This window comes from Zeus faber (genome assembly GCF_960531495.2).
Source record: "Zeus faber genome assembly, chromosome: 2".
Lineage (NCBI taxonomy): Eukaryota > Metazoa > Chordata > Actinopteri > Zeiformes > Zeidae > Zeus > Zeus faber.
In genome coordinates, this window is record NC_137189.1 from 17947346 (window position 1) to 17961071 (window position 13726).

The following is a 13726-nucleotide window of genomic DNA, read 5'->3' on the forward strand; positions in this document are numbered from 1 at the left end:
GTTGGCAGTTGATCTACGATAGCAGTCAGGAGTTGTGTAGTATACCGCTTTACAAATTATTATGCAAAGAATATTTTTCTCGAATTTTCCTAAATAGTGGATGCAAATGACAGTCAGTATAATTTAAGTCATCAACCGTTAGGGCATAATTCAAATGTTATTGAACAAACCTCAGTATTTTTTACAAAAATAAAAAACTCAAAATCCACTGTTCCAAATTATTATGCACAACAGAGTTTCAAAACATTTTATAGGTTGTAAAGAACTGGAAATGGTCATTTGTTGAATTTGCAGCATGAGGAGGTCATATTTACTGAAATCAAAAGCTATTTCAATCAAAAACATCTTAACAGGCAAAGTTACATGTTAACATAGGACCCCTTCTTTGATATCACCTTCACAATTCTTGCCTCCATTGAACTTGTGAGTTTTTGGAGAGTTTCTGCTTGAATTTCTTTGCAGGATGAATAGCCTCCCAGAGCTGCTGTTTTGATGCAAACTGCCTCCCACCCTCAAATGTCTTTTGCTTGAGGATGCTCCAAAGGTTCTCAATAGGGTTGAGGTCAGGGGAGGATGGGGGCCACACCATGAGTTTCTCTCCTTTTATGCCCATAACAGCCAATGACACAGACGTATTCTTTGCAGCATGAGATGGTGCATTGTCATGCATGAAGTTGATTTTGCTACCGAAGGCACAGTTCTTCTTTTTGTACCATGGAAGAAAGTGGTCAGTCAGGAACTCTATATACTTTGCCGAGGTCATTTTCACACCTCCAGGGACCCTACAGGGGCCTACCAGCTCTCTCCCAACCTCCTTGCTGATGTCGCAGACTTGTTGGGACATGGTGGCCCTCCACCAATCATCCACTACTCCATCCATCTGGACCATCCAGGGTTGCACGGCACTCATCAGTAAACAAGACTGTTTGAAAATTAGTCTTCATGTATTTCTGGGCCCACTGTAACCGTTTCTGCTTGTGAGCATTGGTTAGGGGTGGCCAAATAGTAGGTTTATGCACAACTGCAAGCCTCTGGAGGATCCTACACCTTGAGGTTCGTGGGACTCCAGAGGCACCAGCAGCTTCAAATACCTGTTTGCTGCTTTGTAATGGCATTTTAGCAGCTGCTCTCTTAATCCGATGAATTTGTCTGGCAGAAACCTTACTCATTATGCCTTTATCTGCACTAACCTGTCTGTGCTCTGAATCAGCCACGAATCTCTTCACAGTGCGATGATAACGCTTACATTTTCGTGAAATATCTAATGTTTTCATACCTTGTCCATTTGCACTATTTGATGCTTTTCGGCAGCAGAGAGATCCTTTTTCTTTCCCATATTGCTTGAGACCTGTGGCCTGCTTAATAATGTGGAACATCCTTCTTAAGTAGTTTTCCTTTCATTGGGCTCACCTGGCAAACTAATTATCACAGGTGTCTGAGATTGATTTCAGTGATCCAAAGAGCCCTGAGACACAAACTATCCATGAGTTTAATTGAAAAACAAAAAATTTAATGTTTATGACACTTAAATTTAATTTGCATAATAATTTGGAACGCGGTGTAGAGTGGCATCGGGCAGTTGCCAGGTACGTTGGTACCGCCAAATGAAGGCTTGAACAGATGGGACGCTGGCTTTGTGCTCTTGCTCAGGAAGCAGAGGCTGATAGCCCGGGGAATGAAGAGAGGCCAGTGGAGCTGGGCAAGGTGTTCTGGGAATATTCCACTCATAACAGTTGGCTGGATCATGAGGTAGGATTCCCTTCCTCTGATTTAGGCAGCGGTAAAAGTGAGCATCCTTGGAGAACCTACCACAATGAGGATAGTAGTGTTACCTTCCGATGCACGGAGCACAGTGACAAAGTCCAGAGAGATGTGGGACCACGGATGAGGTTTATAGGAGTTCTTAATCTTTGAGCATCCAGGGTAATCTTAATCTTTGAGCATACAGGACATGCGGCCACAAATTCCCGGGTGGACATGGATTCCCACCTGAAGTGTTGTCCGATAAGGGAAAGAGTCCTGGTAACCCCTGGATGGCGTGTCCCCACTGCAAAACCTGAGAGCATACACTGGCTGGCGCAAAAAGGTGGTTATCAGGGCAAGTGCTGGGAGATGGGCTGTTAGAAAGAGTCTACTCTAAAGGTAACCACACCAACTATGCAGGATCAAGGCGGAATCTCCTTTAGCTGTGAGGGATGAGCCTCAGCTTGGTAGATGTGAGAAAGGGAGTGAGGTTTGGTGTTCTTTATTCCTGGGCAGTATGAAAGAAAAGTCAAATCTGTAGAATAAGGATATAATCCAGATAGACAAATACAAATACATTAAAAAAGTCTCTGATAACATGATTGACCATGGCCTGGAAGACTGCAGGAGCGTTTGTGAGACTAAAGGGCATGACCAGTTACTCATAATGTCCCATGGGGGTGTTGAAAACCGTTTTCCAGTCGTCTTCCTCCTTGATGCAGACCAAATGATAAGGGTTCAAGATCCATCTTGGTGAACATGGTTGCCCCCTGCAGCAGTAGCAGAAGATATAAGTGTAAGGTGGAACCTGTTCTTCACCGTTATATTGTTCAGACCACGGTAGTCGAAGCAGGGTCGCACTGACTTGTCCTTCTTCCCCACAAAGAAGCCCACTCCAGTTGGAGATGAAGAGGGTAGAATACCCACCGCCAATGACTCCTGGATGTAGGCCTCCATAGCCTTTGTCTCGGGGGTAGACAGGGAGTATAATCTGCCCCTCGGGGGCATAGAACCAGGAAGAAGCTCAATACTTTAGTCGTAGGTCCCATGAGGTGGCCCGAGCTTTGTTGAACATCTTCAGCGACAAGTATTGAGCAGGTACCCCAGAGAGGTAAGGGAATTATGTGGGAGGAGGAGAACTAGGGAGAGAGCAGATCTGTAAAATACAGAGTTGCAATATGGACTCTTTGTAGAATGGAACCTGTTCCCTGGTCAATCTGTGGGTGTGTCAGGAGCCAAGGAATCCCAAGATCAAGACCACTCATAACCTCTCAGCGGGATTCGTTAGGGTTTTCAGTTCAAAAGTTAATGAGAAGAGCGTAAGGAAGGACTGGCAGATACCTGGAGCTCCAGAGAAGCGTTTAGAGGCGAGGTTCCAGACTGGAAAAGGCACAAGCAGGAGAACTTGTACATGTAGATGATGCAGCAGTCGTTTAACTGACCAGAGTGAGCTACTGGATCCGGTCGCGGAGAGCCTCCAAACGTTCGCCATGGCATGTGGACAATTCCCTGAGAGCCCCAGTAATGGCAGTGAGTTGGTGCTCATGTTGGTAGAGAGCAGAAGCCTCTGCCATCATCTCTCGTCTAGGTTAATTTCTGGCAAGATTGTACTGTTACTCACTGATGCAGAACAGATGTGAACCCCTAAGCACGACACAAAAACAATCAGTAAGAAGTCAAAGTCCACAGCGTTTAATAAAAAAAAAAACAGGCAGGCAAAAGCTGGAGATCAGTAGAAGGCAAACTTATCCGGCAGGGAACAGGCAGAGAATCAGGGTCCAGGGGATCAGGCAGAGGTTTGGACAGGAATCAAGAAGTAGTTGTATGAAAGCTCAGCATAATGCTAAAGACAATCTGGCAGAGAACAAAGGGAAGTGGACTGGTATTTATACTGAGAGACTAACCAGGGAATGAGCTGAACTCAGGGGAAACCAGTTGAAGGGAAGGGAGTGACAGCAAAGCAAAAGGGAGAAGGCGGATGTGAAATGACATGGAGTTTAGTGACATGGCATGAGGAAAGGACCAGGTTAAAATAAAATATTAAAAACAAATATAAATACTGGTATATCAGGGCGGATTCATGATAAATGCTGCCTATTTGATATTCAGGCTAATAAGGATATACAGGATAAGGAGTACATCATTGTACATCATTGTAGTCTTATTTGACTCTTTTGGAATTCAAGTTTTCCATATTTGGTTTAAAAAATGTACACACATAAGGTGAGATATAGATAGATAGATGGATAGATAGATAGATAGATAGATAGATAGATAGATAGATAGATATAAAAAAAAACTAAAACCACCTGCCTTATATTGTTTAGATCCCCCTCATGCTGCCAAAACAGCTCTGACCCATTGAGGGATGGACTCCACAAGACCTCTGAAGGTGTCCTGTGGTATCGGGCACCAAGACATTAGTAGATCCTTCAAGTCCTGTACGTTGCAAGGTGCAGCCCCCATGGATCGGGCTTGTTCATCTCACAACAAGCCTCTCACTCAGCCAACTCAGTCTTGTTCATCTCGCAGATGCTCAATCGGATTCAGATCCCGGAAATCTGTAGGCCAAGTGAACACCTTGAACTCTTTGTCATCAAGAAATACTGTTGCCATGAAGGGGTGTTCTTGGTCTGCAGCAATGTTTAGGTAGGTGGTACGTGTCAAAGGAATGCCAGATAAATGCCAGGACCCAAGGTTTCCTAGCAGAACATTGCCCAGAGCATAACACTGCCTCTGCCAGCTTGCCTTCTTTCTATAGTGCATTCTGGTGTCATCTCTTCCCCAGGTAAATGGCACATACGCACCCGACCATACACATGATGAAAAAGAAAATGTGATTCATCAAGCCAGGCCACCTTCTTCCATTTCTCCATGGTCCTGTGCGTTCTGACACCTTTCTATCATAGCCAGCCTTAACATTCTCAGCAATTTGTGTTACAGTAGCTCGTCTGTGGGATCGGATCAGAGTTGGCTCCCCACGTACATCAATGAGCCTTGGTGCCCATGGCCCTGTAACCAGTTGTCATTCCTTGGACCACTTTTGGAAGGTACTAACCACTGCATACCAGGAACACCACCCAAAACCTGATGCTCTGACCCAGTCATCTACCATTACAATGTGGCCCTTGTCAAAGTTGCTCAGATCCTTGTGCTTTCCCATTTTTCCTGCTTCCAACACATCAACGTAAACACAAGTTAATTGTAGGCTAGGTGGAATTAGCCAGGAGCAGATTGAACATGTCATGACACAGGCTCTTATCCTGAGTGCATGTGTGGATGGGGTTTTTAAACCTGCCACTCATTAGCCCAACCAACAAGCGTCAGGTGTGGCTGCTCAGGCCATCCCAGTCACCACATACCTCCAAAACCAAACTGAGGTCAGGAAGAATTCCTGGCTGAACATCCATACCTAAACATTAAGACTCGGATCCAGGGTTCCTATACCTTAAATCATAAAAACACCAGACTCTGAAACAGGGTTCCAATACCTTATACAAACAAATGTCCACAAGAAAATTGACAGGTCCCCTCCCAGAGGTCCTGGGAGGGGACCAGAGCAGCACAGACAACCGGCCTCCTTCACCGGGGCACCGACAGATTGCCCTCTCCTCCCTCTGGGAGCGTAGGGCCTTGGGCTGCTGCACTGGCTGGTGACGGCGTGGCCGGACTTGGCTGCTGCCGGGGCTGCTTGGAGGGTTGGCCTGGCTGCCTGGCTGCTGGATGGTCCCGGCGATGGCTGCAGGGCAGAGAACCTAGCCGGCAGCGGTTACCTGTGGTGGTTGCTGCGCTGCTTCTCCTGACCCCCTAGATGCTGCTGCTTCCAGTTGGGAGAGGGTTGGTGCTGGGGCTGACTTTTCAAGCACTTTCAGAACACTTCAAACATGTGGCATGCAGCCCCATCTATCCGATGGCAGGATCCAGCCTGCCCCACAGGAGGATTTTAGTCGTTTTCTGTGTAATGCAATAGTTTTCCTCTATTTTTCCATTAATAAGTCAAATAAACACAATCCGTAAGGACCATCTTCATCAGAATCTCCTTTGATTGATTCCACCTATATTAGCCTAAAGGAGTTTCTGTAACAGGCTGCCTCAAACCATGGCTGAAAAAAGTGAATCAAGAGGTTTTTAGTGCAATCTGGCCTGCCACATGCCACATGCAATCAATTTGACGGCCCTGTGATAGACCAGTTAAGCATACAGTCAGTTTCCGCACAATTCTTTAGCCCACCTCAACACTACACTGCAATCCTGAGAGGCAATGGGGAGGTCAGTTAACAGCAAAGAGGGAGACACAACGTTTTGATGAATGTCTGGCCTGGTTCTGCCATAACACAAGTGGACTTTGATCCTCTGTGTTAACTCTCTCAGCAAACAGTGATATTTGAAGCTGTGGAAGGAACGCCAACTTCTGGGTCACTCTACACCTCAGGTGCACGAGACATCCCAAGCTTTTATTTATATTTCCCAAAGATAAGGGTTAGAGGGCAGTTTTAAATTAGAAAAGGATATGGATTTAAATACATCCTTTGTATTACTAACTTGACTATTATATATGAATACTTTTTCCAATTAAGTGTTATTATAAAGTGTAGTGTCTTATCTTATACTGGTCCCCATTACCACTAGAAAGCTTACTTTTATCTTTATCATTTTACTTGTCCCTTGAAATGTTGAACCCTGCCATTCAGTGTAACTATTGTCTGCAACCTTTGCATCCTTTTAACCCACATTACCCTAATGTGTCATTGTATAAGTTGAGTGTGTTATGATCACTGCCTCTGCTCTCCAACTCTGTGGCCTAAATCATCGTCTACTGGGTCATACTGTTCCCCTTTGATCAGTTCAGTCCTCGCCACAAAACAAGATGATAAATGGGACACGGAGGGACTACTGATCGACCTTCAGTTCCTTGAGGCATATTTTCTTTCTTCCAAGACAAAAGGGTCCTTTACCTGGGAGATCGTCCAAGAATGTCTCACCAATCTTTTTAAGAGGCCTATTTTGTGTATGAGCTGCAGTCTCATGGGATTGGTATTATAGACGATTGACACATTATTTTCCAAAACATCTCTATTAAATTGATCCTGTTAATGCTATTACTAATAGTAATAGCATACTATTAATAGCAGATTTTGTCATTGACTTGATAGATACGACAGATATTGTTTTTTTTATTCATTTTCACTTGCCTTGTTTTTTATCCCATCGTTAAAGTTTATTAACCTTCTTTCTATTTCTAGTTATATTTTCTAATGAATTAAAAAATTAAATGTATAGCAGTATGGGTTTGCGAGTGAGTCCAGTCTGCCATCTGCTGTTTCCGACTGTAAACGGTTCTGATCTACACCAGGGCCCTCACAACACAGGTAACTCATACAGACAAAAATGCTTAAATGAGGAAATGATGAAAATTAAATTTGATTAAAACAGGATTTATTTCACAAAAACGTAATTCACGTAAGTCTGTTCCTCCTGTTTTGAAATGCGATTGGTGAGGCGCTAGAGGGCGTCACCTCCCTAACCGAAGCGAAACGCGAACGACCCGGTACCTACCTGGACGAAGAAAACAACCCATACCTTAAAAATGCTCATCGCCTAAAATACGACAATAAAAATCAAAAACGTAAAATATACAAAACATGGCGTATTTAACAGAGACGTCGTTCGGGTCCGTCCTTAGACGTCTCAAATAAATGTTATTGGTCGGGCTCTTGGTGACGTCATTTCCGCAGTTGAAAACCCCGTCAACAAACGACACGGAATCCGCATGGACTCCGGGTCCCGCGGAGATGACCGCCAGTTGCTCCGGAACGCTCACTCCGAGTTCAGAAAACGTAACATGGAGATCGCGGAGGACCTTTATACTCGATTCATTGCGTCGCGCTTGCACACTAGGTCTGGCGTCATTCTCGGGGCAAGGTGCTGTTTCTCTTCCCGCTGCTTGACGTCTGTTTAACACCCCACGGCGTGTCGTGTTCGCAGGGCTGGTGGAGCGAAGGACCTGGCCGCCGCGTTCAACAACCGCGGGCAGATCAAGTATCTCAGGGTGGACTTTGACGGAGCGGTAGCGGACTACACCTCCGCCATAGAGGCGGATGGTTGCTTTGAGATACCACTCTACAACAGAGGGCTTGTCCACTATAGATTGGGTAATGGGGTCGTTTGACCACCCGGCTCAGAAGTAAACAAATGAAATAATCATCTTGTGTGACATTTCAGACGTTTTTAAAGGGCCTCCTGTGGTCAGGCGTTTTAACCGCTGCCTGGTGTGTTTTCTTGTCAACACTGGATGGCGCCATCGAGATAGACGAAACCAAGGGTTCCCAAGCTGGGGTTCACGGCCCTAGAGGTCCGCAGTGTCAAAAAACAAGTCTTTATTTTTCAGGAAAAACAAAATATACATATATATATATATATATATAGTTTTAAGTATTTTCCTTTTTGACAGAATATAAAAAAACGCACCCTCACTAATGAGGATTGAATGAAGATTTGCACTTTTTGTCAGCTTGATGTAGATAGATGTTATATTTCCGTAGTATAGTTTTGCACTCCACACAATCTACACAACAGTTTATTATAGGCAGATAACGTTATATGTGTATGTGTGTGTGTGTGTGTATATATATATATATATATATATATATATATATATATATATATATATATATATATATATATATATATTTATTTATTCTAGTCTGGCAAGGGAGGCTTTGCCCGATAGAAAGTTTGAGAACCCCTACACCAAATGCACCTTGCTACTGATGAAAGGAAAGCGTGACATGTTTATTATTAGGTTGTTTTTTTAATCTTGATAAAGGTTTATAGAAACTTAATCTGCTACATCTCATCTTGCAGGGTTTTTTGAAGGTGCAAAGAACGACTTTCGGCAGGCACTTGAGATCAATCCGGATTTTGAAGATGCCAAAGTCAGCCTGCAACAGACTCTTCTGGACCAGCAGCACAAGATGAACAGGGGCTATTAACCCCATACATAAATAATAATGTGTAGCTTGTGTATAATCATCAAATGCAGTTTATTTTCAAAATAAGACATTAAAATTGTTTATATTGTTGTGATTTGTGTCTCTGTGTTATTAAGGTTGATTGAAGTCGTTTATTTGTATAGCCCTATAGGTTTCACAAACCCACATTTCACATATCAACAGCATCCCCTGGTCTGAACCCTCATCAGGGCAAGAGAAAACACCCAGAAAGCCCATTGAGGGAAAACTGAAGAAACCTTGAGAAGGGGCCACAGAAGGAGGAATCACCCTTCAAGGAGGACCAAGCCGCAATGGATGCCGAGTGGCCAACAATGATCGTATAACGTGACAAATCCTTGACCTTTTTGATTCATTTTGAGATAGCTCTACATCAGCATAATTGACGGGTGAAGCTGAATTTGAACTAACTGTTGTTTGGCTGGCTTAAAAAAAAAAAAAAAAAAGAATTACCCGTTAAGAGTGACAATATCCCTCTCCGACAGAGGCTGTCAGTAAATTTGAGTGTACAATGGCCAAGAAATCCAAAGCAATAACAAATATCAGTGTTGTATCGTAAAGCACACAAACGTATTATATGTGTTTTGTCACACAATTGGAATGGGTTCACACATTTAAATTGCCCCCCCCGAAAAAACAAACAGTGCATGGTCCATTCCTACACATTTTTTACGTTCTACTTTACCCAACGCTCTTCAATAAACGGGTCTCCCTACGCCATTGTAATTGGCTGGCGCCAAACTTACCAAATACGGTCGTTGATTGAGTGCGTGCGTGCCACCTGTGCGTGTTAATTAGCGCAGTATAAAACAGGTTGGCGCACGCTGGGTGATCACGCACTGCTCCTGAGTGGGTTCTCCTGGGTGCCTGCGGGGGAAAAGTTGTGTCCGTTTGCGCCCGTTTTGGAAGTCCGTCACCTGCTGCGCTCTCTGGGGACCTGCTTTTGATTTGGCACCATGAGGATCCTGGACAATCTGTGAGTTGTTGTTCCTTTCAACTGGAAGTTGACTTCCACGTTGTCCAAATGTGCGTTTGGATTTGACGGTCTGTCTCATTCCACCAGAATAATATGGAGTCTAGTGGCGACTGTTGTCATTCAGGCGAAGCCAAATCAGCAGCTGCACTCACCAAGTAAAGCATTTATTTAGGTCTTATTGTTTTACGTGTTTCTATTGTGTTAGTTTACAGCCAACATGTACATTTACCTGCCCCCCCCCCCTCCAAACAGGCAGTGGTTTAAGGTCAGACTGTATGGGCAATCTGATGAGGCTGACACTAGACAAGGCTCTGGCTGTGGGGAATGAGCTTGAAGTTGAAGCTATCAGTAAGTGGTGCCCACTGGACAACCTGGCTCAATTCATTTTTATCAATAAACAATTTTAAGCTAATCTTTCACTTTCAGATGGCACTCAGCACACTGTATTGACCCCCACCTTGGCTGCCCAGTGTGGTTACAGCATGGAATCTGACCCCTGGGGCAACACTAGAATATATGCGTCTTTAATGGGCTGCTATATTGACAACCAGGTAATGTTAAAAAAAAAAAAAGTGGGATCAATATGATTTTACTCTGGCTGCAGTGTGAAACTATAGATTACCAGTGCTAAGCTTGCATTCACTTATCTAATTCTAGCCTTGCAAATGCATATGACACTTGTGTATTTTGTCCCTAGGCTGATAAGGTGTTTACTCTTGGCATGAGACTACGCATGTACAGCCAAAACCCCTCTGATGTGGTTACTCATGAAGTGAAGAAAACTTGCCACTACTCTGCATGGGCCTCCCAGGAAGTTGTTTGTGACAGAAACTACATGGAAGTATGTAAATTATTAAACAGTTTATTTAATCTCTTTAAAGATCTCTAGATTTTAACTGTTTAATTTCTGTTAGGTGTCGCAACACATGGCCACGTATGACAAGACTTCTCAAACTACAGGCCAGAATCTGAAGGATGCTGTGAAGGGCAACTCTGTCTCCAATGTAGGGTTTAAACTGCCAATCTGTGGCTTTATTTGGTTGTCCTAGAGCTATTGCTTAAACTTCACTTTGAACCTGGTCCTTGCCCACAGGCCGACGACTCAACAACTGGCATCTGGAAGATGACGTTTTACACTCCTGATCCGACCGTGATGGTGCTGAGTGAGGCGCACCAGGCTGGCTATGGTGCCATGGCGACCCTTAATCGCCTGGTTCTGAGAAGCCCATACAACACAGCAGAGACCTACTCTCAAGATGTAGGTGGCCCAGGAGGAAGATTCATACTATAACATGTTTCATTTCATGACATATCAAATGTATTTCTTTAGGTGGCTGGCGTCCCAATGGAGGTCTTCAAAGTGAGCACCTATTACCAGACACCACATGGCCTCACGATTGTCGAGTCTGCTGCTGCTTGTCCCACTGGTAAGTCCTGAGCGCTGTCTAGGGGTGGGGGTGATGGCATATTAAATGACTGGGGAAAATGGTCATTAAATGACTGGCTGTTGTCTTTTCAATGACAGGTGGTGTAGTATTTGCTGATGGCATAATCTCCTGGCATGTTCCTCGCTATATAACACCCCTGATTAACAGTGGCATCAAAGTACTGGAAATGCATATGGGTATTAATGGCCAGAGGCTGGACAAAGCTCAGCTGGTGTCCAAAGGCTACACCCTATCAGCAACTGAATATCACATCATCATTGAGATTCCAATTGGCTCCCCAGATGGCTACTTCAAGGTTTGACACTACATGCACTTGGCAGGGCATCATAGGTCATGGCTGGTTTTGCATGTTTTATTTAAACTGCATTAATTATTGCAGAGCCATGCCCCAGATTACCAGTACCACATCACCTACACGATTGAACCCATGCTTGAGTTGCTGTGGAAGGCGGAGGACACTCAGGCTGACACTAGATATAAGGTTCTTTTCCCCATCACAAGCCCTCTGATGCCCTGGTTTGCACAAGTCTCTGATGGTGAGTATTTGTCCATATTTTAGTCTCAGAGGGGAAAATTAGGTGCATGACCCCCCCCCCCCCGCTTTTCAGATACCATCCCAGAGGACAGGGTGTTCAGTGTCCAGTTGGGAACAGTCCTCCATGATATAGAGTTGGTGAACATCACCTTTTCAACTGGGGTTCTGTCTATTGCTGAGGCCCATGCCAGAGGCTTTGTTGTCCAGGAAAACAAGTTCTCCAATGGCTCAAAGGTCTTCTTGGTTCAAGTACCCTTTTCTGATGACGCTGTCATGAAACATGTAAGTGCCATGTTGCAATGGGTTTAAAAGAAATTCTGGAGCATAACATTTGGGATGACATTATTGGACCTTAAGGGTACATAACTGAGCATTTCCTTTCAGAACCCAGAGCCCTTGGTTACAGTGTACGGCCTCCCTATGACGTATGGGTTTGTGGTCTTGCCAGAACAGACAACATTCGCCCACTCTGTGGAAGTACAAGCATCACTTCAGGATGTCGGTATGTCATGTTACTACATTGATGCCATATTGCCTACTCCCAAAAGGCCTCAGTCATGACTAAAGTTTTAAACAATTCTGTTTCTAGTTCTGCCCAGCATCACTGGCACATGTGACCAGAGCTCATTTTACGTTAGTGTGAAGTATGGGAATCAGGGCCACAACTTTGACACCATGATTGGCATTCAGAAGTTGACACCTGAGCTGGGTCACAGCTACAATCTGATTGAAAATGGAACCCACTTCAGCCTAGTCTTGCCCTACACTGCCACTGACTCAGTGTTTGAGGTGAGTTTGTCTGGCTCAGCATAACTTGCCTTCAGTCCGTGTGATGAATCACTAATTTGTTTCTCTTGCAGCTGGTTGAGTCCTCTTCAATCAAAGCCCGCATTGACTTGCTTTTGTGGGAGCCAAACAATAACTGGAAATTGGCAGACTTCTCTTTGGCCTGCAGCTTTCCATTGAGCACAACAAGTATGATTATGAAGACTACACTATTTCAGTTCATGCTGTAATTTCCACTGACAAACTAAATCTTTTCAGAATGTTACTCAAATGGAACCATGGCTGCTGTGACTGCAAAGGTGGAATCTGTCCCCGAGCTTGTTCTTGGTCAGCTAACCCTCAAGGACCCGTCCTGCAAACCTTATTTCAGTGACTATCGCTTTGCACACTTCTCTTTCAGTGCAACTTCCTGTGGGACTACAAGGGTGGTAGGTATCAACAACTTTAACACTTCCTTTACAGACACTTGAGGTCTCTAAAGGAACAAATTGTTTGTTCTAGTTCTTTGACAACTACGTGCTGTACGAGAATGAAATTTCCTTGAACTACAATTCTGCGAAATCCTACTCGGCCACCAAAAGCAAGACTTCACCAGTTATGCCAGAGTTCAAGTAAGACACGCTATAGCATAATTGCCATGATCTTGCATTTGATCCTACAACTTACACAGTTCTCAATATTCTATAGGCACAAAATATCCTGTTACTACCTGGTCAGTGACATGGCAGTGCTTGGCTTTCACCACAAACAAAGGGCCAATGAACCTACAGCAGAAATTGGATCTGGACAGCTGATGGTGAGAATGAGGCTAGCCCAAGGTGAGTGGTCTGAAATCTGATACTTTGGCCAGTACAATAGCTGCACTATTCTATTAATTCACCAGGAGTAGCTGGCTTCTAAAGACATTCCCCTTCTTTCAGACCACTTGTACAACAACTTTTATGAAGCTGAAGATTATCCAGTAGAGAAATACTTGCGTCAGCCCCTCTTCTTCGAGGTTGAGCTGATGGAGTCTACTGATGCCAAATTGGTTCTCATATTGGATAACTGCTGGTCCACTCAGCAGGAAGACAGGACATCCCTTCCCAGCTGGGACCACATTGTGGACAGGTAACTGTAGGCTATAATGCCAGGCTCACAGGCAGCCAGTTCTCACTAGTCAGTGGTGCAATTCTGTAAAATTAATCCTACCTTTTTAGTGTTCTAAAGGTGCTTTGTTTCCCCTAGC

At 44.3% G+C, this 13726-nt stretch overlaps 1 protein-coding gene across 1 annotated transcript; it reads left to right on the forward strand.

Annotated features, from left to right (window-relative positions):
• Positions 1-7493: 7493 nt before the first annotated feature.
• Positions 7494-8825, forward strand: ttc32 (tetratricopeptide repeat domain 32). The gene is made up of 3 exons (XM_080024562.1): positions 7494-7641; positions 7729-7895; positions 8608-8825. The coding sequence occupies exons 1-3, from the start codon at positions 7514-7516 to the stop codon at positions 8733-8735; spliced, it is 423 nt and encodes a 140-aa protein (XP_079880688.1). The 5' UTR covers positions 7494-7513; the 3' UTR covers positions 8736-8825.
• Positions 8826-13726: the final 4901 nt, after the last annotated feature.